Raw genomic sequence first — 27,846 nt, 5'->3', positions numbered from 1 at the left:
GAGTCTGGGTTCTTCCGTGACTGTAGCCACAATAATCTTGCCCATCCCAAACTGGTAAACCACTGCTGAGGAAGAATCTGGAGTGGTCTGCTTCTGCTCCGAGCTTGAAGGAGAGCGTGAGTGCCCAAACACTGGCCTGTTTTTCCTGGAATGTCAAGAAATCACCTCTTCCCCAAAACCTTGCCATGTTTTCAACTGATGAACACTCATCAGGCAGTTGGCCTGAGAAGGATTAAAGGTAATTCTTAAACCAGGGCTCGTAGCATGATCCGAAAGTCAGTAACTGACTTTTTCTCCTAGAAACTGCAGCACAAGAATTGAAAATAGACTTGCATGCTCCTCAGAGGAGCAGCCCAATGCAGCATCTAGCTGAACTCCAAGACCATCTGGTCCAACCACCCCCTACCACCACTGTCACCCACTGAACCATGTCCCCAAGCACCACGTCCAACCTCTCCTTGAACACCCCCAGGGACGGTGACTCCCCCACCTCCCTGGGCAACCCGTCCCAACGCCTGACTGCTCTTTCTGAGCACAAATGTCTCCTCATTTCCCACCCGAACCTCCCCTGGCACAACTTGAGGCCATTCCCTCTGGTCCTATCCCTGGTTATCTGTGAGAAGAGGCCGACCCCCAGCTCCCCACACCTTCCTTTCAGGCAGTTGCAGAGAGCAGTGAGCTCTGCCCTGAGCCTCCTCTTCCCCAGCCCAAACCCCCCCAGTTCCCTCAGCCGCTCCTCACAGGACTTGTGCCCCAGGCCCTTCACCACCTCCATAGCCCTTCTCTGGACATGTTCCAGGGCCTCCATGTCCTTCATGTGCTGAGGGGCCCCTCATGACTACAGGGCCTGTGATTTTTTGGTTTTATTGATTCTGCAGTTTTTCTTGATTTTACTGTTTTTCTTGTTTTTGCTGTTTTTCTTGGTTTTACTATTTTCACTGTTTTTCTTGTTTTTACTGTTTCACCCTGTTTCTCTTTGCTATCCTCCTCATTTTGGGGCAGCGGGACCTCACCCTTATCAGCCTAACATCCCCCCCACTGCTCTGCCAGTGTCACGCCTGCACGACCGCTTTTGGACAGGCAACGCGAGTGGAATTTTCCCTTGAAAACCCACATTTTCCTGCAAAAAAAAAAAAAAAACAACTTTGCTCCTCACGCTGGGGGGGGAGCAGGAGCCCGTTACCAGGCAACCGCGCGGAGCCCCCCCGAGGGGCGGGGCGTCGCGGCGCGGTGACGCCATCAGCGCGCGGCGGGGGCGGGGGAGAGGTGCGGGAGGGGAGGGGGGCGGCGCGGCGCGGGGCGCCGGGGCCGGTGAGGGCGGCGGAGGAGGAAGGGGGGGGGAGCAGCGGAGGGGGGGGGGGGGCGGCGCTGCCGGGCGGCGGGGCCCGGGGCGGCGGCGGTGGCGGCGGTGGCGGGGCGGGAGGGGCAGGGCCCGGGGGAGGAGGGAGGGGCGGTGGCGGTTGGGCGTCGGGGCGCCCCCTGGCGGGGCGGCGGGGCCATGTGGCCGTGCTGGCTGTGCCCGCAGGTGCCGGGCGCCATGGCCCCCCCCAAGGACATCATGACCAACTCGCACGCCAAGTCCATCCTGAACGCCATGAACGCCCTGCGGAAGAGCGGCACGCTGTGCGACGTCACCCTCCGCGTGGAGCACAAGGACTTCCCGGCCCACCGCATCGTGCTGGCCGCCTGCAGCGACTACTTCTGCGCCATGTTCACCAGCGAGGTCGGCGGCCGAGGCGTGCCCGCCCCGCTGGGCGCGGATCCCTGCGGATCCCTTGGCGTGGTGGGCCCGGATCCGGTCGGGTGGTGGGGCTTGGATCCCACTGGATCCCTTCGCGTGGTGGGCCCAGATCCAGTTGGGTGGGGGTCTTGGATCCCTGTCGATCCCTTGGCGTGGTGGCCTGGATCCAGTTGGGTGGTGGGCTTGGGTCCCACTGGATCTCTTCGCGTGGTGGGCCTGGATCCCTTTGGATGGGTGGTGGGCTTGGATCCCACTGGATCCCTTCGCGTGGTGGGCCTGGGTCCCTCCGGATCCCATTGCGTGGTGGGCCCGGATCCAGTTGGGTGGGGGTCTTGGATCCCTGTCGATCCCTTGGCGTGGTGGCCTGGATCCGGTTGGGTGGTGGGCTTGGGTCCCCCTGGATCCCTTGCGTGATGGGCCTGCATCCCTTTGGATGGTGGGCCTGGATCCTTCTGGATCCCATTGCGTGGTGGGCCTGGATCCAGTTGGGTGGTCGTCTTGGATCCCTCTGGATCCCATGTGTGGTGGGCCTGGATCCCTCTGGATCCCATTGCATGGTGGGTCCAAATCCAGTTGGGTGGTGGTCTTAGGCTGCTCTGGATCCCTTGGCCTGGTGGGCCTGGATCCAGTTGGGTGGTGGGCTTGGATCCCTCTGGATTCTGTTGTGTGGTGGGTTGGGTTCCTCTGGATCCCGTTGCATGGGGGGCCCAGATCCAGTTGGGTGGGGGTCTTGGATCCGTCCGGATCCTGTTGGGTCGGGGTCTTGGATCCTTCCAGATCCTGTTGCATGGTGGGCCAGCATCCAGTTGAGTGGGGGTCTTGGGTCTTTCCATATCCCTTTGCATGGTGGGCCCAGATCCTGTTGCATGGTGGTCTTGGATCCCTCTGGATCCCTTTGTGTCGTGGGCCCGGATCCCTCTAGATCCGTTGGCGTAGTGTGCCCGGATCCAGTTGGGTGGGCGTCTTGGATCCCTCAGGATCCATTTGCATGGTGGGTCCAGATCCCATGGGGTGGTGGCTCCTGGTTCTTCTGGATCCCTTTGCATGGTGGACCAGGGTCCCTCTGGACCCCTCCAGATGTTGGCATCAGATTCTTCCAGGTGGTGGCTCTGGATCCTTCTGGATTTCCCTGCGTAGGGGCCCTAGAGTCCCCTGGATCCCCTCACAGTGGCCCCGAATCCCCCTGGATCCTCTTCCAGCAGCCCAGGATCTCCTGGTGCATCTGGGTGCCCTCACAGCAGCCCCAGAGCCCTCTGTCACGGCACGGGGGGAGCAGAGGCAGCGGCTGGGACTGTGCCCCACGTCACTGTCTGCTGCGTGGCCAACCCGCACGGCAGGGAGCTGGCAAGCCAGGAGGCTCTGAGATTTGTCCTGATTTTTCCAGGGCTGGTTTGTGTCTTCCTGCATCTGGGCATCTGCCTTCCGAAGTTACCAGCCCTAGGGCAGAGCTGTGCAGGCCGTGGCGTGCGCCTAGGGCAGCCACTGTAAAACTGAAATGGAGGTGTTTCGCTCACGGCCTGGCTGATAGCTGGTACGTGCTGGGCTGTGGTGCAGCTCCTGCAAAGAGGATGCAGCCGTTGGGGCTGGGACCTGGGGCCCCTGTTACTTTACTCACGAAATCTCACTTGCGAGGACCTTTGCTCTCACTATTTTTTATATTGACTCGCGTTACCTACATGCTGTTTTTCGGAATCGCTGAAAGGTAACGTTTGAGTCGAAGCTAGCACTCCTTCATATTGTTATCTGAGAGGAGTGCCGGGCCTTGTCTTTTGCAAGTTTGAGTCAATCTTTGTGGCTTTTTCATACAGAAGATGCTTTCCTCATCCTAGCAACTTCTCCATCAGCAGAGAGAAACATGACTAAGCAGCCCAAAGGTCCCAAAGACCTTCCTGCTAACCCAGTGCTGCCTGCAGGAGAGAATCATTTCCTTCGTTGTTTTATCCACCAGTGACCACTGTTGGTGGAGCAGTCGGTTTGCTGACCCTTCCTTTGTTTGGTGCTGGGTGGGGTGAGCAGCTAACTTCATTTTTTTAGTCCTGAGGGAAGCAACCAAAATAAGATATGTGTGGACCACCACATAACAGTATGTTTTCTATCTGTTGACTTCAATATTTCGATATTCTTTATTTCTATCTATCTATTGTCTTCAAGAAATTTGTAAATTTGACAGCTTTATGCTCGTTATCTGTGTAAAGGAAGTATATTTTTTTATAAAAGAAAGTGCACAAAGCAAATTCAGTCCCTGGAGGCCGAAGTTCTGTTTATCGACAGCTTCAGCATACGCAGCGTAATAGCACTGTCCTCTCTCTTTGTGTTTTCCCCTATGTTCTTGTCAGTGCCTTTGACTTCATCTACACAGTCTACGGAGATCCGGGTGCTCTGCGTGCTGCAGAACGTTCTTGTGGCTGCTAAGGAAGGCTGAGGATCGGTGCACTTTGGATCTGAGCTGAGATTGTCTCTCCTTGCTCTTTTATACTCTCATTTTAACTCTAACATTGTGGTGACCTTAATTCATAGATACGATTCTTCCTAGAAAGATAAGTACATCCAGTGCCCAACGGGCATGATTGCTCTCTCTCTCTCATGTCCTCACATTGCTGCTGCTTTAAGGGTTTTACTTCCTTTGCTTAGTCTCTATCCAAATTTGCTTTTTCGTATGGAAACCCCAAAATGACAAACCTGCCAAGTGACACAGGCAATTACTGTGTGTTTGTGGGAGAACGTTCTCTCCAGGAAATGACAGCTTGGTAAGCCTCAAAGTGGCCCTGCTTCCTATGTGTGTTAATGACAAGTATGTTGGTGAGTGTAATAGGACAGCACTTGGTTGCCATCCAAACACTTGTGGGTACAGAGTGTTTTGGCCTTGGCTGTAACTTCAGGGAACTCAAAATGCCGGATTGCAAAATGTGCCAACAGCCCCTGCAAGGGCTTCCGTTGCGTTTGATCACTCATCTCCTGCAAACGTGGGGACTACTTGGCGAGCTGCAACGCGTGGCTTTTGTCAGGGTTGGGTTACGACGGGCTCTGCTCAGAACTGGTCCCTGGGTTATGCCCCGTGCCAGTCATGGTGTTGTGTCCGCATGGCCAGCGGAGCACTGAGGTTGTCGTCAGAGGTGATCTTCATAGAAAACCGTTTGCCAGTCCACGTGCCTCTAGTTTCTTCCTTCTCTCACTTCTGATTTTAATGTTTTCTTTCAAAAGTTCTCAATATAAATTTCTTTCTGTTTTCCAGAAGGAGGGGAAGCCACCAATCGCCCGTCGAACCCCTGGCCTTTGACAACACCTTTCCCCATCTCTGTGTTGAGTAGTGTGGGCAAACTGAAAGGCCCACCGGTTTTACCTACAAGGCTTTTCCTTGTAGCGAAAACTGAAGAGCAGTTTCAGGAAATGCTCCCTTGCACCCTAGTTTTGCACTGGGATTTCTGCCTTTGTTTGGACAAGTTAACATCTTGCAGGGCGTGTTAACAGCTGATTGTTGGCTCCACCTCAGAAAAAAACTAGTCCGTCTTCTCTTAGAGTATGCTCTAGAAATTTGAAGGCTTGGGCTTTTCTGTTTTGTTTTCCCTAGAACATAGAGAAATTCTCTTCTTATTCTGAAAATAACTTCTGTTTCTGCTCTGGGATCCTTTTTTTAAGGTATGATTCAATGATCCCATCGCGTACATTGTGTGAAGTCATTTTCAATGTTTTCTTCCATCCAAATAACCTTAGCACATGAATCAACTGTGAGCCAAATACCAAGGTGGTAGTACAGTGAAGCAGAAGTTGCATATAAGCAGAGCCAGAGCTCATCATCTCTGTAATGTTGGTGTTGTCCCCGTGGTTAGTGTTGTGGTCAACAGTATGCAGAGAGGATGTGCACGGTTGATTATTGAATATTGGTTGTGGGGACAGAAGGATCTTTACCAGCTTCAAGCCAGTCTGTGAAGAACAGCTGTCTACAGCATCTACCTCACTCGGTGCAATCCCTTACCAGTAGGTCTGGTGCCATTCTAGTCTTTAACTTCTTATCCTCTTTCTTCTAAGTACACAGCATGTATGGCCACGGGCAGGTGCAGTTTACCTCTCCATTTGCTTGTTGGAATCATAGGAATATCCTGCCCGATCAGCTCTGATCTCTGTGACACCTGTGTCCTTTATCTGTTGCACAAAACATCTTGGTCTCGTTTGGGGGAATGGTTTGTCTAACGCGTGTCATGAACTCGTTTTGACTTCTAAATGCAACGCCTGTCGCACAGCAGGTCAAACAAGGTAATTTCCTCTTCCTGTCTGATTCTGGATGCCATGAAGTTTTTTCAGTGTGTCAACAGACTTGAAAGGCCTCTCCTCCAAATTACTTTGAGTATCACCATTACCCCCCGTGTTTCTCTTCTGTTCCATGGTCCCTGCATTGCAGAAGTGGCTCAGTCTCAGCAGAGACTTCTCTACTGTCGCTGTGTCATCAGCTGCCTCTGTAGGAGTATGTCTGACTGCTCTTATTTTCTCTAATCGTGTGTCATGGCATTTTTCCCCAGCTGTGGCCAATTCCAAGCCAAGTGATGATGCTTTGATCATGCTTTCTCTTCACTGAGTCTCCACTCACTCTGTCCATAACCAGCCTCAGTCTCATTCTTAGCAAGAAAAGTCAAGGGCTTTTCATCTGAATTGTGCTTGCACTGATACTGACTACTTCTTCAGAATTCTCAGGGAAGAAAAAATGAGTTTTGCAGTGTGCTGCATGGAGACATCCTTCTGTTGAGGTCCATTCATGCTGACAAGAGCACACAGCTATGTGTGGATGTGATTAGTAATTCCACCTGCCAGCCCATTGTTCGTGAATCATCAGATGCTGCGCCAGCAGCTTCCTAATGGCTGCATTAAACCACTAACAGCTGATGCTCTGTGAAAATATAATCTCAGTTCTGCACCCATAGAGGTGCAAATTGGGTGGATTCTCAGAATTTGCTGTTCCCAACAGTAACATTCCTTAGAAAAAGTAATTATTCCAAAATGATGCATCTTAGAGATGATAAAACAGCAAGGAGACAAAGTCAGGATTGTTTAAGTACCATCATTTTACGTACTTTAAATGTAAGTTTAACTTCAGTATTTCAGCCTTTAACTGATTTTTTTGAGCTGGTCATTCTTTATAGAGACTCTCACCATAAGCTAGCAGGATGGATCAGGAATTGAAGTTAAGAAAGCTTTTTATTTGGATTGATTTTAGAGCAGAGAAGTAAGGTAGGGACGCCATGTAAGCTGCAGCGTGTCATACACATCCAGCCCAGAAAGGAACCCCCTGAACCGTTCCTTCTAGTAAAGCTTGGAGTTTCTCATGAAGGATAGAGTTTCCACGTGCCATTTGTGTATGTTAACTAATTTCTGCTCAGTCTCAATTTGCTCATTTTAAAATGCAGTTTGACTGTCCTCCATATGTGTAATAAACTTTGCTTTTTCTTACTCACCCTGTATGTGCATCCTCTAGGGAAATTTCCCCCTTCCCCTTATTCCTTCAGTGAGCACAAGAAAAGACAAATTTCTGTTGAAACCTCTTCGACGAATCGCATCTTTAAAAACTGCTGAGCACTGTTGCCTTTTTGACCAAATTACTGAAAAGTAATCCGTTGTCTCCTTTCTAATTTACAGCTCTCGGAGAAGGATAAACCCTATGTAGATATCCAGGGACTGACAGCTTCCACCATGGAAATCCTGCTAGATTTTGTGTATACAGAAACTGTTCACGTGACAGTAGAAAATGTCCAGGAATTGCTCCCAGCAGCATGCCTGCTTCAGCTAAAAGGTAATTGCCAAATATCAGCACAAACTGCACAATTGCTGCTGCTCAGAGATCTGGTTTGTCTGACCTTCTGTAAATGGAAGACAGATTGTGGGAGGCATGAAATCTATAAGCAGTGTGTTCGTTCCAGGCCTGAGCGCTTCTGCCTTGAAACCATACAGTTTGTGTCAAACTTCTTCTATTATCTTTTGCACACTGGTCTCATTGGTAGAGGAACTGACTTGACTGGAAAAAAAGATCATAAAACATTATTTTTCCATGGTTTGGGCTACTTTATATCTGCATGAGAATACCCAGGAAGAATTCAGTATAATAATAAGCAAATCCTTGATATTACTTGGCCTTGCCATCGCGATGTGTCTGGATCATAACAACCTGGTTGATGTGCGCCTATGGAGCTATCCAAGGCAACTATCAAAAAGACATTGGAGAAAGCCTTAAAAAAAAAATCTGGTGGCCATATGCACTAGCATATACCTTCTTGGCTTATAGTCCATGAAGCTGGGTACAAGTTTTTGAGTCAGTTCCTAGTGTTGGATTTTTTTAGTGTGCAAATAGAATAGACAGAGATTGAAACAGCCCAAACAATTGCTCTCCTGCTTAGTGTTACCATTTTCCTCAGAAGAAGTGTTTGCATGCGTGTGTTTCTGTAGTATTTCAAGCTTGTTTTTGAGTCGTTTTTTCATTATTGTTTAGAACTTTCTTTTCTGAAGCCCTTTCCAAAGCCGAGGATTGATAGTAAGCATGCAGTGCTCATTCACCCCTCCAATTTTCCGTAGGTGTGAAACAAGCTTGCTGTGAGTTTCTAGAAAGCCAGCTGGATCCATCAAATTGTTTGGGCATTCGGGATTTTGCTGAGACACACAATTGTGTTGATCTAATGCAAGCTGCAGAGGTCTTCAGCCAGAAACATTTTCCAGAGGTGGTTCAGCATGAAGAGTTTATCCTCTTAAATCAAGAAGAGGTTGAAAAGCTCATCAAGTGTGATGAAATTCAGGTAAAACCTGAAAAGTACTGTTACCCGCGTTAAAGTAAAAAAAGCGTTAAAGTAAAGCATTGAAACCAGTTGGAGTTAAGTCCACGCTTCTAGGGTGGATTTTGCACACAGTTCCTGAGTTTCGGAATTTCATTTCCAAAAAGGTTCTTCTAACTTTTCAGCCTTGTAACCTCAAACTGATGAGTAACATGCAACTTCTGTGTAAGAATTTGTTGTCAGGCAAACATTTCCTGCAAGTAAGACAATCACAGTTGGTTACCTCTGCAGAGTTCTTCATCCCTTTTCTCCTCATTTCCCTGGAGGAGCATTCGGAGGTTACAAAGACGAGTTGTCTCAATGCCTACATTTCAGAAATACCTGCAAGACAGTAACTTCTATTTGTAGACCTTTGTATGCTACTCAGCAGCACAAGGAATGCATGTGTCATGCCAGGCATTTGGGTGTCCTCTGCTTTACAAGGAGCAGAATGCATGATGGTGCAGGGTAGTCAGATTCTTTAGGGAGTTACATGAAGATTTTATTGCCTGTGATTTCTGGTACAGATTCTGTTCCCTCGGGGTTGGTTTCTGGAGGATTTACTACTTGGCTGGAACCTGTCAAATACTTTTTTTTTCCAAGTTTTCTATGAATGTGTATTTCTTGAGAATGGAAATAAGGTGAAAATTCTTTGATAATAGCGAGGGCACTGGTTTATTTAATTCAGATGGTTTTCAGTGAGAGTTGATGTTTGCTTCAGTTCTAAAAGAAGTGATTAAATCATTATCCAGAGTTTGCAGTAACACAAGCTCTTAGAAACAAACCCGTGTAAGTGATACCTCTGGTAGGGTTCCTGAAAAGCAAGTGCAGGGCTAGCCAGAGGAGAAATCTTAATGTATGCTTTGAAAGTCTGCTGTGAAAGTGGCCTTCTGCCAAGCTGATAGCCTCTTGTTGATAAACCTGCTTGGGAAAGAACATGCAAGACAGCAGTGAAAAACCCCAGTGTAGGCAGTAATCAGCAGTGGAAAAAGGCTGAGTGTGTTTGGTATTTAACAAGCAGCAGCTTCAATGCTGTGAAGGTCTGAGCTTATGCAGGTTGTGGTGAGTATTGACATAACACTTCTGGATCGTCAAGAGGAAATAGTCATAGAATGGCTTGGGTTGGAAGGGACCTTTAAAGATCATCCAGTCCAACCCCCTGCCATTTTTCACTAGACCAGGCTGCCCAAAGTCCCATCCAACCTGACCTTGAACACTTCCAGGGATGGGACATCTACAACTTCTCTGGGCAACCTTTTCCAGTTCCCCACCACCCTCGTTGTGAAGAATTGCTTCCTTGTATCTAATCTAAATCTACCCTCTTTTAGTTTAAAACCTTTACCTCTTAACCTGTCACTGCAGGCCCTAGTAAAAAGTCTCTAACCATCTTTCTTACAAGTTATGATTCAGGCTTTGCACACACACCGTGAAGCGTGAATTTATTGTAATACCTTGAGAAAGTGAACAGAGCAAATCTCTTTGCTGCTCTGGACAGGGGTAATGTGTTCAGGAGCAAGAATGTTGTATCAGAGGGTACTGAGAAGGCACCAGCTGCAAAGTCCCCTGGCTTTTGGAGAAGCAGGTCTTCTTTTAGAGTAGGAGGTTTTCACTGTGATGTTCTGTTTAGTGTAACCCATCATATATCAAACAACCAGGCATGATTTAACATACAACAAAACTGTTAAATGTATCAGAGGACAGTCACTTAAGGAAGGAATAAAACGATGTGTTGATTACTGCATTTTTGGAGGAGGTGGGGAAAATTGGAACCAGTGAAGTACCCTGCTTTCCTTTTGTGAGCTCTGATTGTTCTTTCCCTGTAATTCAAAAATAAAGAGGCCATTTCTAATTGCAGCGTTACAAATATAAATCAATGACATGGAAGAATTGCCTTACATAATTAACCTCTATGGCTCCCTGCTTCAGAACATACTTCAACAAATAGCTGCAAAATGAACTTCAAAGTGTACTAGTCCTATATTGGTGGGAAGACTCAGTCTTGTTGTTACAGGTCTCCTTTTATCTTCATATTAGTTGATCATAATAATGATGATCATAATAAATTCATGTCTCACTTGCTTTTAAATTGGACAATCTGAAGACCTGAAAAAGAAAATCAAGTCCAAATAATATATAATAGGTCTCTTTACAGTTATTTGTCTTTTCATTATCAGATTAATCTTGCAGCGGCGTGCTCAGCGTGCACTGGAGCTGCTGTATTTGTAAAGCTGTCCGAAGCACCTGAGGTCCTCTAAAAGTGCCAAATTTAGTTGGCTTAGACAGTGTAAGCTCTGGAAGTGGTGTAAGCATGTGGAGGTCCTAAGTGGAAGGAGAAATAAGTTAGAGTCAGAACAGCAGAGTTCACACCTTCTCCACTCTGAAATCGAGTCACTTGTATTTTCTTAAATGTAAATTGAAGTAGAAGACCTCAGATATACCCAATATTATGACTAGGGTGTTAGCAGGGCGGTGTGTGGGCACAGGGCTGCAGGGGTTAAGGTGAGGCACTTTTCTCTAACAAAGAGACGTGATTCTGATCACCTTTATGATGGTACTTTGCAGCCTGCAGGACAGTGACCCCTGCTCAGAGTGGGAATCCCTGGCAGTTGCAGTCTTTGTCTGGGCTCTCTCAGCGCTTGTGGGCCAGGTCCCACCCGGCTCTGCTGCGTACCACAGTGCATTTCTGGTACTTGTACTGACAGTTGCTGATCTCAGCTATAAGGAAAAAACAAATGCAGTTTTAAGGAAGAGAAAATAAGGGCTTGTAATCAGTGCTTGTAAATACTGCTCACAGGAATTTCCATAACAGACTAACGTGAGGTGTCCTGCTCTCTTGCTGGCTCTGAGCAGCATCAACAGTCTAAAAGTTGTCTGTTCCACGGGCAGTTGCTGAATTGCCCTGCGGTCTGATCGGCGTGTGTCTCCTCTTTGCAGGTGGACTCTGAAGAGCCTGTTTTTGAGGCAGTTATAAACTGGGTGAAGCACTCGAAAAAAGAACGGGAAGCATCGCTGCCGGAGCTGCTGCAGTATGTGCGCATGCCGCTTCTCACCCCCCGCTACATCACCGATGTCATCGACACCGAGGTATCGGCAGCCCGGGTCCGGGGCACAGAACAGCTGGGAGCCAGTATCTGTGTGTGGCTGCGTGCTCCCTGGTTAGACTCCTGCTGTGCTAACAGCGTGTTAGAAGCTGCTCTCTCTACTGGTGCTTTTTGGTGCTGAACCTATGGAGGTGTCCCCGTTCAGCTGCAGTGCCCACTGTTTTCCTCGGAAGTAGTTTGCTGTGCCAACAGTTACAGCATCCTGCTTTCGGCTGGGAGGGAGTCCCATCCAGAGGAATTACTCGGTTGTCTCCTGATAGGCAGCACCTTTCTGTTCTCATCTGTTACCTTCTACAATGAGCTTTCTGTCTTCCATTCCTAAGCCCTAGTGGGTCTCCTGTAGGTGGAGACAGGCTGCTGGCATGGGATGCTAGGGAGGAAATGGCTGGAGAGGGCCTCATCAGGAGTTGTTCCAGGTGCAGGTGCCCTTGACTGAGGAGAGCAGCAGCACAGTAGGTCCAGGGTCAGCACACGGCTGAGAGCCATATGTAATCCTTTGTGTGGCTGGAGCGTTGCAGAGGCAAACCAAAATGTGGATGATCACAGGAGATCATTAAGCTTTTGCAGTGGAAGTTCAATTCCAAATGAGTGATGCTGACCCAGTGCAAGGTTTGACAGGAAGGTGCAGAGAAGGTTCAAACCAGTGTCCTTGTCTGATGGTGATGTGAGCTGATCAGTGGCTACTAGCGTTTGTCACCCATCAGGTGCTGAATGCAGAGTGAAGACATGGTTACATATGAAAGTGGCTCATCTAGCAACATTCATTTCTGGTGTGACAATGGCTGCCTTCTGCAGGTGTTCTTAAATAGGGTCAGCAAGTATGCAGTTAAGTTGTGCCAGGGCTAAAATGTGCTTAGTCAGATTGTTATGGTCCACCTTAAACTGAAATTGAAGCTAACACAAGAGGGACTGGTACCAGAACAATTAAGTCTGTTCTAAAAGCAGGCTAACATATTGTGTGTAAAGGGCCCCAACCTTCTTACTGCCCAGGATGGCACCTCTAGACTGGAGGTGAGACGTGATGATGGTGGGACATCATCATCTTGGTACAGTGTGGAGGGGAGAGGGTTGGCTTGATGCGGCATCATCTGCCCTGAACGCCCTGGTCTTCTTGCACAAGCACGAAGGAATTGTAAAAATAAATCTTGGCTTATTGCAGCGCAAAACACCCAAAGGGAGCTGAACACTGAACATTCAGGGGAGGGGAACGACACTCCGTGTTACTCACAGAGGATATGACTGTCCTTGGGTGCAGCGCCCCCAGCTTCTTCTGAAGGAGACCTTATCTGCTTCTGTAGTCTCTTTGTAGCTCAGTGTCCCATGTGTATAGGGATCGAGCTAATGGACCCAGCAAAACTGCTTAGTTTGTGCTTTGCTCCTTGTTTCGTCTTCAATGGCAGGTGCATGTTGAGTTGATGATGTGGGGCAGATCCAGCCAAACTGATTTCAGTCCCTGCCAGTCCCCCTTCACAAATGTATTTCTGCTGGCTTACATGTAGCAGAAGTGGATTTCCCTTAGTTTTCCAATGTAAGTATTTTTGTCACGGAACCTGCAGTGCCAGGCTTTGCATGAGAAACGAGCCATACCTTTCCAGCTGCAGTCTAGTTTTGCGTTGTCTTTGCCTTTCCTTGCATGCAGCATTTGCACCATGACACTACTAGCAGCAGCCTGCACACAGGTCATTTTAATGCTGTCTGAATTGACCAGAGCTGGCTTCGGGACAGTTCTCAGTAGCGATCTTAAAATACCTCACGTGTACCAGTGACTCATGTTTTTCCTCAGCCTTTTATACGATGCAGTCTGCAGTGCAGAGACCTCGTCGATGAAGCTAAGAAATTTCATCTTCGGCCTGAGCTCCGGAGTCAGATGCAGGGACCCAGGACAAGAGCACGTCTAGGTGAGCAGCAAGGGGAAGGTCACCGAGGAGGTCTGGGGAATTGGCAGGTATCGTGCTACAGGTGCTGTACGGTGCCTTGTAATTGTGCAAAGAGCTTTGCAGCAGTAACTTCATGATACACAGTCCCCAGTGGTAAAGAAAGGCGAGCATGGGACAAAAGTATGTTTTCATAGCACAGTTACTTAGCGGCACTGCAGGGACTAGTTGGTTTCCTTTAATCCAAGGCCTCTGCTGTAACCACAAAAACGGTTTCCTGAATTGTTGGTGCTTCCAGATATCTTTGTCTCAGCATGCAGCTGTCCAAGAAGTATGGGAAGAGTTTCTTCCTATCTAAAAAGGCAGTTATCGGTGTCAGAGATAAAAAGAAACAACTGTATTAGAGTGAAGGTTAGCTTTCAACAGGGAATCTGAGAGGGGAAGGCACAAGAAGGAGGACAGAGAGGTGCCTCATTCCTTTCAGAGGTACATTTTTCTTAACCACATTTTCAACTTAACCTCTTAGGACAAAAAAAAAAAAGTTGATTTCATCTGCTATTTCGGTGCCTCCTACCAAGCACTGTCGCTGAGTCGTTTGGGAGAAGTGCTTGGCTTAAGGCTGGAAGCACTTGGGAGTAACACAAACAGTAGGAATTACCCCCAGGAGAAGAAAAAGTATTTTCTGGCTTCTTCCTAACAATGGCCCTTCCTCACCTGCCTCCCTTCCTCATGTCTCTAGGCTCACTCTGGACTGCCTTTACCCCAGCTGCACTCGCAGAGCACTGCCCTTGGTGCCAGCGCTGACGCCTCTTCCCTCACGCAGCCCTCCCTGGGTGCTCTCCAGTGCTGCTGCTTGTGGAGAGGGACCCTGAGAAAAAGCTTTGTGGCCATTTCTTGGTATTAACATTGTTTTAGGGGATGGAAACCAGCTTAAATACTAAAGCAGGAGGGCAAATTAGGTTTTTCAGAGAGAGATTGATTAGGTTTTTGGCCGGAAGGCGTTATTGTTATGATGTGGTTTCACCTCCAGCATAGTCCAGGCCACAGCATGTCTTCTTTTTTTTCCGGGAACATCCTCCATCAATTTCAGTGACATTCATTTCAGCTTTGCCTGCTGTTTTAGAAAGGGGCATTGCATTTTGTTCTTGGTTGGAACACTTGAGCTGGTAAAGGAAATGTCACAGAATTTTTTCATTACTTATATTGGCAAAGAGTTTGCACCTTGTTTCAAAGGTTCATCTCCTTCAGATTCAGTCCAACTTTTTTTTTTTTTTAACTGATTCAATACCATCTGCTATCAGGAGTGCTCTCATTATCTGTCATTTATAAATGGTCGTCAGGTTGCCTATTAACTTTCGGTTGGATAAACTGAACTGATCGTGCTATTAACTGTCATAATGCACAGGAAACTTTCTAAGTTCCAATTCGTCTTTGGAGCTTTCTTCTGAATCCTTCCCAGTTGCATTTTGTTATTCTCCTTCATCTGAAGTGGCAATTGTTTTGCTTTGGGATGGACAAGGCCTTGCTAAATCTTTGTTGCTCGATGTTCAGCCTTTCTGCAGCGAAAAGCTGGATAGCTCTGAAGTCTAATAAAATTCCCTATTACAGAAATGGTCCAACAGGTGCAGGGATGATCATCGATCACAAGTCTTTATTTTTCTGTCAAGGAGAAAATAAGAAAAAATCGGGGACCCTTTGAGAGAACAGGAAGTAAAGGGAAGGCAACTTTGAAATAAAATACATTAAAACGTAAGAGAGAATTCTTGGGAAAATACTGCATTATTTTTTCAGGCTTCAGTGAGCCTAACTTCTACTTCTTGTAGAAATGGTGAAAAAAAAGCTGCTATCTGGTCTGGATGTCTTTGTAAATGAGGAGAGAATGCCACTCTTTGTGAGGAGGGTGGAGGCAAGCAGCCATCCTCCTTCAGCTTTCTTGGGAGTAAGAAGTTTACAAAATAAACATGGCAGAGAATACAAAAGAAGACATAAACAAGCCAACTTGTGTTCTCAGAGTCCATCTAACATGGGGAGGAACTGCCCACCAGTGGACAGGTTCTAGCACCCAGGTTAGTCTTATGGCCACGCACCCTGGAAGGGTTTCTCTCTTCCTACCCACTGACACGAGAGGGGACCCAGGTGACCGTTACCTGCATTAGGTGCCTGCTTCAGAACAGTGATAAAAAAAAACCAACGGTGATTTAGAGGCTGCTTCTTGCACCAAGGAAGGCTCAGCATTTACTCGGATGATTGCATTGAGGTGATCCTTTGGTTGTGAAGGGACTGACCTGACTTTGCTCTCCCTCTTTGCTCTAGGAGCTAATGAAGTCCTGCTTGTGATCGGCGGCTTTGGCAGCCAGCAGTCACCTATTGATGTTGTGGAGAAATATGACCCGAAGACTCAGGAGTGGAGTTTCTTGCCCGTAAGGAACCAGTTTTGATTATCATTGGGCTCTACAGATTGCTGTCATCACTCACTCACCATAGGACCGTATACCACCCTCTAAATAAAATTCCTCTTCGGGTTCCTCTGCATTCTGCTTAGAATTTATGACAGAAATTCATTAGGGTTGCTGAGGTTTACACAGTGAATGCTAAAACTGCTTCACATTTGAAGATTTACTAAGTAAGCTTTTTAAGAGAGCTTGCTGTCATATTTCTAATGAGATGAGCCTTCAGAGACCCACATCTTTGTTGTGGGAGTGAGAACTTATGAGAGGCATTTTTGATCTTAGGGGGGTGTTAAGCTCTGAAGTTTAGTGAAGATAATTGAAATGTCAATAGGGGTAGTATAATCAGTCCTGCTTTCAGGCAGGCTGCATGATCTTGCTTGCATTGTTTCTGAGCAAAGCAGGATATATTTAGGAAGAGAGAGCTTCTGCATTGGGGACTATTTCTACCGAAATTTAAAATTGGCTTTATCGGTGTGAAATGGTGGAGAACTGCCTCTACTTTAGTATCTGTAATCACGGAAGAACTTACATCACCTTCTCTAAAATTCTGTTCGTTTTTGGAGGCCAAAAGCTGTGGATATTTCCATCAGATCACAGTCTCCACATTTTCCCCTTGACAGTCTCTGCAGGGAGCCAGTGGGAGGAACGCAAACCTCCAAGATGCATCAAAGATTCAGTAGAGACAAAGGATAAGTTGACACTTTAATGCAAAATATTTTAGCACAAAGAGACCTGGGCAGCAAGAGCAGAAGCGGAGGAAGTCAGATGCAATTTATGCATTTTAACCAGGGCTGTATCCTTGAAATCCATAGTGCCATTTGTCTCTTTGGCCATTTTCCAAAAGAGCAGTGAAACAGGATGGAAGAACCGCAGTTGTTCTACATACGTCGGTGTTATTTCCTCTCCTTGACCCTTTATTGTCTTTGCCCTTTTAGAGCATTACCCGTAAGAGGCGCTACGTTGCTACGGTGTCCCTGCACGATCGGATCTATGTGATTGGGGGGTATGACGGCCGCTCGCGCCTCAGCTCTGTGGAGTGCTTGGATTACACATCAGATGAGGATGGTATCTGGTACTCTGTAGCTCCGATGAACGTGCGGCGAGGCCTAGCAGGAGCCACGACCCTGGGAGGTACGTCCAGGTCGCTGCACTGGCAGGGCAGTTCTCTGTCATTCCTGTCCTCCGGTCGGCCTGAAATGCCCTGAGGTGGCACACGCAGAGCCGGTGGCTCTGAGAGTCTGCAAGTCTGGCATCTCATTTGGATGGAGAAATGGAAAACCTTTTGTGCACGTATCCCGAGAGGAGTTCTGTCTCCATTCTTCGGGCATGTGTCTGTGCGTTGAGGGATGGCAGCTCAAGGAAGGGTTATGGAGTGGGAAGCTCTCGGGGTGGTGACGGTGTCGTGTAGTGCTGAGCACAGCACACAGAGTACAGCAATAACAATCCATCACTGGAGAGAGGCTGAAAGTGGAGCACGTGCAGAGAGGGATTCCTAGGACATACCTGGAAGAAAGAAACTACCTTATGGAGCAAACCAGAACACTTCAGCCTGTTTACACAGGACATACTCGTATATTATTTCTCTATAATATACATATATTCTCTCTATGTATTACTTGGCATAAGTAGAAAATGTGCTATATAAGAATTGAAAAGAGTGAGTGGTTATAAACAGGCCATAAAGAATTTGTGTGGAAATGAGAGGAAGTTTTATAACTATTAAAGTAGTGGTTATCTTCTTAATAATATTGGTTAAATAACATGCATTACATTTCAAATTCTTACTGTATCTATTCTGATGAAACTTCTGTAAAAAATGTGGCTGGTTTGAAGATGACACTTGACAGATTTGTGAAGCATCGTGTGCATTAGGTTCTCCAGCATAAGGAGCTGGTCTTGATGTCTTTTGGATCCTCTCCGTTTGCTGCCCATGTGTTTGCTACCCTATAATCATGTACTCTGGGGCGGTGCTGAGGTGGTGTTAATGGTGGCAGGTTTTGGGCATGGCACTTCTTCTGTATGTTCTGCAGGATGAAAAAAAAAAATAGCCAGGGCATGTATGTTTTCTTTAATCCATCACCAAGAAGCAGATTTAAGGGCCAGATGGGTTTTGTGTTTGTTTGGTTTGTTGGGTCTGTGAGCAGGCTAATGCAGCGAGCCGGGGTGAGGAGGCTGCGTTTGTCTTGGCTCTGAATGTGCCAAGCTCTGTAGTTGTTCCTGCATTTTGCAGTCCGCGTTGGAGGTTTGCTCCATCTGTGAGGGCCTTCTTGCTCCATGTGCGTGTTTGATCCTTGATGCGGTGAGTCCAACCTCTCTCTAATGTTGCAGACATGATCTACGTTTCTGGTGGGTTCGACGGAAGCCGACGTCACACCAGCATGGAACGATACGACCCCAACATCGATCAGTGGAGTATGCTGGGAGACATGCAGACAGCACGGGAAGGAGCGGGGCTTGTCGTAGCTAACGGAGTTATCTATTGCCTCGGTAGGTACCTGAGGACCTCAAGGCATTCAGCAAATATGTGCTTTTAGCAGAAATGGCAGTGCGGATCCTTTCTGCACCAGTTACGTCATGTCCAGGTTAGAAGAGACACCCAGAAGATTTAATTTCACCGAACTGAGCACTGCACGGTGCTGTCAGCAGGGGCAGCCTGTTCTCACCACTACCATCACCAGGGCTAAGGCTGGATCTGCCACACAGCGACAGTAAATGCTGTTAGAAGCAAATTGGTCACAGTCAGCCTACATTTGAGGGACCGCTGAAGCGTGGGGGTGAGCAGTGGCAGCTGAGGTTTGCAGGGCCAGGGCAGCGGCTGAAACGCCCTAGAGATGAAGCAGGTAGCTACAGGTCGTCTGCTCCACGTGAAGCAATGCTGGCTGTAGCACTCCGGAAATGTATCTTAGGCTGTATGTGTTCGAGCTCCTTTCTGCAGCACTTGTTTCATTTTCAGAGACCCCTGAGTTTCAGATACCCAAATCATTCTAAAGACGTTAATAAGCTTGTTCCAGAGATACTCTTTCAAGGCACCAAAAAAGGCAGGCCCAGCACTGTTTTCTGCCCTCACCAGTTGCAGTCCTGTTGTTCTTGGGGAGTCTTGATTATCAGACACTGGTTTATGGATTTCACTTCTCTATCCCAAATTCCTCGTCCCCATGCTGTCCCCCAAGGCAGATGCCAACACAGTGCTCCTTTGCTGAAGGAGCACAACACAATTTTTTGGTATTGTCTCGTGAAACTGCTCTTCCAGCCTTTCATGCTTTCATCTTCAAGGCATCCCAGCGTATGCTCTGCGCGGCCTCCTAGTGTCAGCTGGAGGCTGCAGGCAGCAGCACACAGACCCTGAGCCAGCGCCAGGTCTGGAAGCCGTACATCTGCTTCAGTGGGACAGCGGGAATGTTGGCATCGGGCTTGGAGGTGGCTCTGCAGTGCGGCGCTAACCTGGCTGTAGTGGTTTGGAGGGGCAGTACTCCACCAGCACTGCCCCGTGCGGTGCAGGGCAGAGCTTGCTCCAAGCTGGCTCAGGTCTGGCACTGCAAGCTGCAGAGATCCTCTGTGTTCTGCCTGCCTCAGCGTGTTGGGAGTTGTGCTGGTCGCAGGGCAGTGCCACGCCAAGGGTGAACCAGGCATGTTACTGCTCCCTACACAGAAAACATTTTCCAGAACTCAGACCCATGGTTTGCTCCTCTCTTCTGTTTCAGGTGGCTATGATGGGCTGAACATTCTGAATTCCGTAGAGAGGTACGATCCCCACACTGGACACTGGACAAACGTCACACCAATGGCCACTAAGCGCTCAGGTAAGAGCCCACAGAGCCTTGAGGTTACAATGTGTTGTGCTGCACTGAGGAAGCCGTCACTGCTGACTTGTTCTGCTGCTCTTGGGGATGTTGGCTGGTGTCAGTGGGTGGATTGGCTTTGAGCAGGGACTGTTTTAGGACGTGCTGGCTTAGCTCCCCAAGAGAAGGATTAGTTCTCACATGCCTGATGTCTGCATCCCATGCTAAGATGTGAATAAAGGAATGTGCCTGCGGTTTTATAGGTTGCAGGGAGAGGAAGTCTTGTGTGACTGCCCTAACTAGGAACGGTGCACGGCTTGGAGAAAAGCTGGCAAGGAACAAGCGATGTAACAATTCTGTGTAAGATAATGGGACAGTTTGCTAAGTCAGTGCTCGTCAACCGCACAGGGCACTGTAAAGGCAGGGGTGCTCAGCAAGCCCTCTTTCACCTGCCCTGCACTTTGTGAAGTGCTGGGCCTCAGCTCCTGGGGCAGCGGAAGGGCAGAGGCCAGTGCTGCTCGGGCAGTGTTAAACTGCTCAGCTAATGATGACTCGAAACATCATGCAGCCACACTTCAGTTATCCCCACCAACCTGCAGTTTCTCCATCCCGCTTGGAGTCCTCTCTGAGCTTTAAGTTTGGCAGCTAGGAGAAAAATAAAGTTTAAAGCCTCATTTTGGAGTGATTTACTGTCTCAGCTGTTACTCATTTCTCAGAGGAGAAGTGCAGCTCTCTTCTCCCTGTGTGCTCCAGTGCTGGCCCCAGGCCACTGCACTGCGCCTCAGGCCTGCCCCAAACCTCATGGCAGTGCTCGAGAGCAGCCGTGGCCTTGCTGAGCTGCACGTGGCAGGGCAGGAAGCTCAGTGCTCCACAGCTTTGTGGTTCTTGATGGAGTAGTTCTGCTTACAGGCAGTCTTTCAAAACCCTTTTGAAGTTGCTTTTTCTCTAATAATTCCAATAAATGTCCTTTACAATTAGCCTAGGCAGCCTTGTTTCTCTTTGTTCTCTGCTGTAGTATTCTTGTTTAGAGACAAGAGCCGGTTACTCAATTAAAACTGTTCTCTGTTCTAAAAACATTCAGGCTTTCTTGTGCCTGCAGTGCATTCACCAAAACCCCAGGCTTTAAATATTTACTCCTGTGACAGAGCCATTCCTGTTAAGTTTGGGTTGGAAAGTATTTCCCATATGCCAAGAATGGATTTGATTTAGAAGTCGGTTGCTTTCCACACCCAGGAAGATCCCACATACCAATGTGTGATAAATCTATGGCTTTTCCTACATCAGAGGAAACATGCAAGACCTATTCACGGGTCTCCAGAAAGCGTAAGAATGGGATGCCTTTTTCCAAGCGGTCTGTTGTGTGCACCACAGAAGATGTCTTCTGGCAAAACCAAAAGCAAAGAGTTCAAAGGGAAGGCCATTTATAAGAAATCTTTTCCCAGGTCCATGCCAGTTTCCCACAAGACTTGGAGGCTTTTGATAGCAGTGCCTCAGCCCACAGAGCAGACTACTGCAGTGCCACAAGCAAGCAGGAACATTGTGAGGCTCTCCATACCAGCCACATTCCTTCCTCAGTGCCGAGACTGGGAGCACAGAGATCTGAAGCAGGGATGTGCCCCAAAACGCTGTTGGGCACAGTTTTTTTTTTCTGTCACTCTGTGGTATTAACGCCTCTACTAGTAGCTTAGATACCGGTTGCACTTACAACTTCCACCCTGGTACCAGTTCCAGTCCATCCGTCCTGGCGACCTTGGACCCTGTAGGACCTCCTTTGCTTCAGGGCTTTGACACTTTCCTAGATCTGCCTGAGTGCAGGTCTTTGAGTTCCAAGGGAGACCAGGACTAAAAGTAGTCTTGCCTTTATTTACAGAGAATTGTCTCCCCTTGTTTCTCCTCATCTCTTAGGACCTATTCTGGAGATGAATAGGTCCTAAGAGATGGATACCCCTCAGAAACCTTGGCTGTGTTGCACTGCTAGACCTGACTTCCCTGGCTAAACCTTGGTCTGGTCCCTTCTCAGCTGAAGTTTCCCCCGGCGAAGCTCTCAGAGAACCCCTGGGGGCAGTCTGCCCCTTCCCAGCTGAATTGGTGCTCTCAGCAAGGACAGATGGTGAGAGGGAGGTTGCATGTAGTGGAACAGAAAGTCTCTTGCACCTTGTTTGTAGAAGAAACAGACCAGTTCCCAGGAGCTGTAGGGTAGCTGGCTTGTTCCCTTAGGGATACTTGTCAGTGCAATGGCTACATGTTGCTGGTAACATCCTGACAGGGTTTACTCAGCTCTGGAGATGCAGCTCAGAACAGCAGCAGCTGTTGGCGAGAGCACACAAGGCCATGGAGCACACGGTTATCTGACTTATCTTGTGTTCTTTGGTGCTTCTATCTGAGAGGGGCTGCAGTCCACGAGCTGAGGCTGGCAGGGCAAATCTGCTGCTGTTGTCACAAATCCCAAGTCAGGTCAGCGGTATCACTGATCGCTTTTCCTGGGGCAGGTGAGAACAGCAGCTCTGACACGCTTCACCCACTCGAGCCTCTGTGACGGTGCAGCAGACACCAGTTTTCATTTCCCTGCCTCCCAGAGAAGCAGTGTGAAAGAAATCCCTCCCCCAGCGTCACATGGAGCGGTGGCATTGTCCTGGCTGCAGCCAGGGGCTGGGTGACACCGGGGAGCCAGGAACAGCAGAGAAACCCAGCTTTGTGGTGACCCCCCCAGGAGAGTTCCAGCCAGCTGCCCACATGGCTCGTGCCAGCCTGCGCAGGGCTCGGGGTGTCCTTCAGCCAGGGTGAACGTCTCACCTTGCCCCTGCTGCGCTGGCTGCAGCGCTGCTCAGTCCCCCTTACGCTGGAGATTCAGCAGCAGTTGGTAGGTAGAGGTTTCCGTGTATCATTTTGGAGACAACAAAAAATACTGGGCGATGGCAACTCTTCAGCGATACATTAGATATTTATTCTCTTTTATATTTATACATAAATAAATACATACATATTTATTGATAGATATACGCATAAGAAGATACCCTCTGAAGAGGAAGAACTGACCTAGTTCAGCCTTGTTGACAGCAAGCCCTGGGCACAGTGCCGACAGTGTCAGTCGTGACTGTAACTGTTCCATCCTCCTCTCTCTCCCCAGGGGCTGGAGTGGCTCTGCTGAATGACCATATTTATGTAGTTGGTGGGTTCGATGGGACAGCACATCTCTCTTCCGTGGAAGCCTATAATATTCGCACTGATTCCTGGACAACTGTAACAAGCATGACAACTCCCCGCTGCTATGTCGGGGCCACCGTGCTGCGGGGAAGGCTGTATGCAATCGCTGGGTAAGAGACAGCCCTGGGCTGGAGAGGAAGATGCTCTGCTTGCTGGAAGAGGTGCGAGTGACTTGAGGTGACGCGACCTGCTGCCGCAATTTCAGGTGGCCTCTCCCAGCCCACATAGGCAGTGTGATGGTTCAGGGCCAAGACAGGCAGGAGAGTGGCAGCAGATAGCGAAAGAGAACCTAATATACTGGTTTTGTTTCAGGCTGTCCCTGCTGTATGTAACTGTCCAGCCTCCCAGAAAGGACTGCGAACGCCTCAGCCTCTTCCTGCAGCAGCATCCCTCACCTGTAACTTTCTGTCCTTGCAGGTACGATGGCAACTCCCTGCTGAGCAGCATTGAGTGCTATGATCCCATCATCGACAACTGGGAAGTGGTCACCTCCCTGGGGATGCAGCGGTGTGATGCTGGAGTCTGTGTCCTTCGGGAGAAGTGATGTGGAGGGAACTTACAAAGAAGATCATCCTAAAAAGTCTCTGCTGGAAGAAGAGTCCCAAGTGATTTGCAGTGACTGTTTTTGAGACGTGTGGATGCTGTGGAAGTAGGCACCAGAACAGCAGCTTTCTGTGCTGCTTTGACTAGAGCATGTGCATAAACGTGTTATCTCAGCAGTCATTTGAAATCGGGGGCTCTGCGTGAAGCTGGAGAAAGGTGGTGAAGTGGGTCAGGAGAAGCTGCATTCTCTGCTGTTCCTGTGGCTAATTCTATCAGCAGAGCCGGGGTGCCCCCAGCATTGGCATCCGCCGGCGTGGTGAATGCATCCAAGGACATCTGCATACAGCTGGGGGTCTCTTCGGCCACTGCAGGACCGTGCGGGTCCTCTGGTTGCTCTCAGCCACATGGATGCGTGCGGGTGGAATGCAGCTGCTCTTATGTTCCAGCTTCAAATCATCTTGTACATACTGAATGTTTTTGATTTGCTCCTCAAGCACGTATCTGTGCAGAGCCAAATTGAGTGAGCATGTGTAAGGGGGTCCTGCACTGGAGCTGCATCCGCAGGTTCCTCCCAGGTCTGCACACAAGGAGTCGCAGATTAAAGCTGTCAACTACTGAGACCCAAAAGCCTGAGGCTGCTGGGGGCAAAGGGCGGGGGGAGAAACTCACTGCCTAGCGTAGAGGCAGATCTGCAGCATTTGTGCTCCAAGCAAGGGGCTCACTGAGGTTCACCACATCACATTTCCCTTGAAAAGCTTGACAGATCCAGCTGCAAAAAGCTGCGTTTTCTGGCAGCAGGAGCCTGGCTGTGAAAGGCAGTGCCTTTGCTCCTACCCCTGCAGGGAGGTCACCTTGCGGAGGCTGAGGCCCTGAGTGTAGGGACGCAATTGCTACTGTCTAAGTCGACCTTGCTGGCGAGCGACTGGGGTTCTTCCCTGGACAGGTGTCTGTCCAGCGCACCCACGTCAGCCTTGTAGTTGAATTCGTTGTGTTCATTTTCCTTTTATCCAGGATTTTTCTGCTTCCAGGCACAGTTCGGAGTGACATCCTGGATTCCGTTTTGCCCCTGTGTTCTCAGTTCTCCCCTGCCTCTTAACTCCACATCCTCTTACACCAGCTGTCCTTTGCCTGCCCCACGAGCCCCAGGTGAGCGTTTCACCACTGGCTCCCTGGAGCACTCTCCCCAGCATGTCTCCTGCCTTGCTGTGTTTCTGGCAGCACGGGCTCTCCTCTGCCGTCAGCTTGGCCCCTGCAGTGCCTGGGCTCTGTGTAGTGCTGCTCATTGAGCTTACTGCTGACTCCTTGCTTAGGGGACAGGGTGGGATCAGGGATGTGGTAGCATGACTTAATTATGCACTTTCAGCCAACGCTCTGACCTTCTGCGTTTGTTTCTATTACACAAGTGTTCTGTGGTTTTGTTTCCTATGTTTATTTTTTAATGAAAACGTTAAGAATAAAATATTTCCTGAGCCAATGGGAGCTTAGCTTCTGTTCTCTACCCTCAAGACATTTGCCTGATCCCCACGTTGAGGATTTGTATAAAACTCTGGTTAGACCAGGCAGCCACCTTCAGCCGTGCTTCTGCCCTGCTGCTTAGGTCTCTGAGTGGCATTAAAGAGCAAGGGCTCCATCCCCTTGGGATCCGCAGTGCAGAAGCCCGTGGGGCCTGGGAGGATTTGCTAACTGAGAATTAATTTGTTGCAAGAGGTGCTTGCGAAGAGTGGCAGCAGAGATGAGGAAAACAGCCTGTGATGATACTGTTGTAACAGAGTCTGCAGTTGCGAACAATAACAGCTCCTTTGTCCACCATGGAAGAGTGGGATGAATGGAGCGCGGTATTAATTCAGCTGTCAATGGCGTAGCTGCAGACTGCTCTCCTGGTTTCCCTCTACAAACCTTCTGTTGATTTTAAGACAAACTGCTGTGTCCTGCCCCAGCAGCCTTTGATGGCTCTGAATGTTCTGGTCCCCAAGCCAACACCTCACCTGTTATTTGAGATTTTTAAATAGCTCCTCCTGGCTGACCTGCCTTGGGCTAAACTTCCCTGTAACTCTTTTGGCAGCTGGAAATACACAAGGAACCAAAAAGATTAAAGTTCCCACTTGTGAGAGTGCAGTATGGACAAGGAAGTACTCCCTGATTTTACAAGATCAGGGTCTGCACCCCATTCACCTCTGCTGCTGGCAGAGAGGCACATAGAGGGAATTTTCCAGGCTACCGCGTGGCTCCAGTATTGCACCTGGAGCTGTCTGGAGCTGTTTTCCTTCCCCAGACAGTCTTGCTTTCCTGCAAATGCCTTTTGGGAGGATTCAGCTCCAGAAGAGACCAGTGCTAGCAAGCGTGCTCAGTGGGTGGTTCTGCTGAAGCTCAGCAGACCGAACTGCCAGCCTCCGACCTCAGTCACGGCAGGACGTGGCCTTACGGTGGCCAGCAGACCCCATCACTGCCTTTCTGGAACGGGATGTACTGAAGGGTTTGAAGAGGAATTGATGTTTCCAAGTAGATAATGAACAATATAAATGTGCAAAATGGTCTGCATCTGGGCGTAGCTGGAGGTGAGAAAACTCACAGGCTGTCACTGAAGGAAAAACGGAACAGATCAAAATCTGCTTGGAAAGGAGCTGGCTTTGATCCTTGCAGACCAGTGACAGCAAAGCTGTCTGCTCCAAGTGCAGATCTTTCTGCAGGTGGTTTGCAGGACTTGCTTTTGAGTAGTGGGTGCCTTGGGGCTGCTTACAGCAGGTGTTGGTGAGCTTCACACCACGTTTATTGCCTCCGCCCTCCTCTCAGCCCTGCAAGCCCAGAGATGGCTCAGGAGCTCCGATGCCAATGCTCAGCCTCACAAATACCCACAGGATCCACAGGACAATGGGTTTGTGTCAAACAGCCATGCTCACTTTCCAGCTCCTGGCAGGGAGTGGAGCTGCAGTCAATAATGCAGCAGCCAAGGCTCTGGGATTGCCCAAGCTGGAGCCTTTCATCAGCTGGATTTCTGATGAAATCCTGTGTCCTATTTAGTACCTTGAACATCTGTTCCCTTTTCTGGCTCCTCCTGAAAGTTCTCAGGCGCAGCCATTCAGGAGGCAGCAAGAGAATGGTGCATGTTTATGATACAGTCAGGAAAAAGCTAGAACCGGGGCTCTTCTGTGTTGTACCCCGCACAAAGCAGTGGCTCCAATCAAGTGGGCCACTTCCCTTTTTCCAGCAGTGCTAACAGCGGGCCCCCAGCTGGTCCTGAGATCAGCACAAACCCACAGGGCCTCACACTCGGTAACGGGTGAGCTGAAGTCACTTGGGCCTCAGGACCTGGGCTCCTCCGGCACAGCTGCCTGGAGTCCCTGGCACAGCCTCCTGCTGTCTGGTCAGGGTCAGGCTGAACGAACTCCAGCTTCCTGTCCTGGAAACCATTGTGCTCTGAATGTCAGCACCTTGCCCCTTCCAATGCGCTCTTCCCCCCTCTTTGCACACTGGATCAGTTCCCTCTGTGCCTCCGTGAGCTGCACTGTGCTGGAGCGAGCTCAGCCCAGGCTCTCAGAAATGGGGTCAAAGCGAACACCCGCGACAGCCCCGCAGGAACCGCCTGCCCTCCGTCCTTCCCAGACACCACAAGCCAGGCCCTGCCTGTCCCTGCAGGGCCCAGCTGGCCAGCAAACAAACAGATTTTGGCTGCCAACTGGTCGCTGCCAGCTTATGAAACTGCCCCACTTCACGTAGGAACATCTCCGTCCACCTCACAGAGTCACAGAATGGCTGAGGTAGGAAGGGGTCTGGGGATCACCTGGGCCAGCCCCCTGCCCAGCAGGGTCACCCCGAGCACGCTGCGCAGGATGGCAGCCAGGCAGGTTTTGGATATCTCCAGGGAAGGAGACCCCACAGCCTCTGGGCATCCTGTCCCAGTGCTGTCACCTCACAGCACAGAGGTGCCCCTCATATTGAGCCGGAACCTCCTGGGCTTCAGCTTGTGCCCGCTGCCTCTCGTCCTGTCGCTGGGCACAACCGCAGAGACCGGCTCTGTCCTGCTCACACCCTGCCCTCAGACATTTATACACACGGATGGGTCTCCCCTCAGCCTTCTCTCCTCCAGGCTGAGCAGCCCCAGCTCTCTCGGCCTGTCCCAGGGGTGCCCCAGGCCCCGGCCACCTCAGCACCCTGCTCAGGACTCGCTCCGTGTCCCTCGTGTCCTGGGGAGCCCAGCACTGGGCACAGCGCCCCGGGTGGACATCGAGGTGCTCAAGAGGGTCCAGAGAAGGGCAATAAAGCTGGTGAGGGGTCTGGAGAACAAGTCCTATGAGGATCGGCTGAGGGAGCTGGGATTGTTCAGCCTGGAGAAGAGGAGGCTCAGGGGAGACCTTATTGCTCTCTATAG

General features: G+C 49.3%; 1 protein-coding gene across 3 annotated transcripts; it reads left to right on the top strand.

Annotated features, from left to right (window-relative positions):
* Positions 1–1,173: 1,173 nt before the first annotated feature.
* Positions 1,174–24,954, top strand: KLHL12 (kelch like family member 12). Of its 3 annotated transcripts, none has more exons than XM_083812267.1 (12): positions 1,174–1,266; positions 1,526–1,723; positions 7,367–7,520; positions 8,297–8,514; positions 11,464–11,613; positions 13,414–13,528; positions 15,818–15,924; positions 16,890–17,085; positions 18,283–18,441; positions 19,656–19,754; positions 22,861–23,047; positions 23,355–24,954. In XM_083812267.1, exons 2-12 carry the CDS (start codon positions 1,538–1,540, stop codon positions 23,479–23,481), a joined length of 1,698 nt encoding a protein of 565 aa, XP_083668393.1. In that variant the 5' UTR covers positions 1,174–1,266; positions 1,526–1,537; the 3' UTR covers positions 23,482–24,954. The 3 variants fall into 3 exon arrangements, with proteins under 3 accessions (XP_083668393.1, XP_083668392.1, XP_083668391.1); XM_083812266.1 differs by having other exon boundaries at positions 1,259–1,311; XM_083812265.1 differs by lacking the exon at positions 1,174–1,266 and having other exon boundaries at positions 1,461–1,723.
* The last annotated feature ends 2,892 nt before the right edge of the window (positions 24,955–27,846 follow it).

The sequence above is a fragment of the Anser anser genome, assembly GCF_964211835.1.
Source record: "Anser anser genome assembly, chromosome: 27".
Taxonomy (NCBI): domain Eukaryota; kingdom Metazoa; phylum Chordata; class Aves; order Anseriformes; family Anatidae; genus Anser; species Anser anser.
The sequence above is the reverse complement of the archived record's forward strand: the minus strand, read 5'-3'. Positions and strand labels throughout refer to the sequence as shown.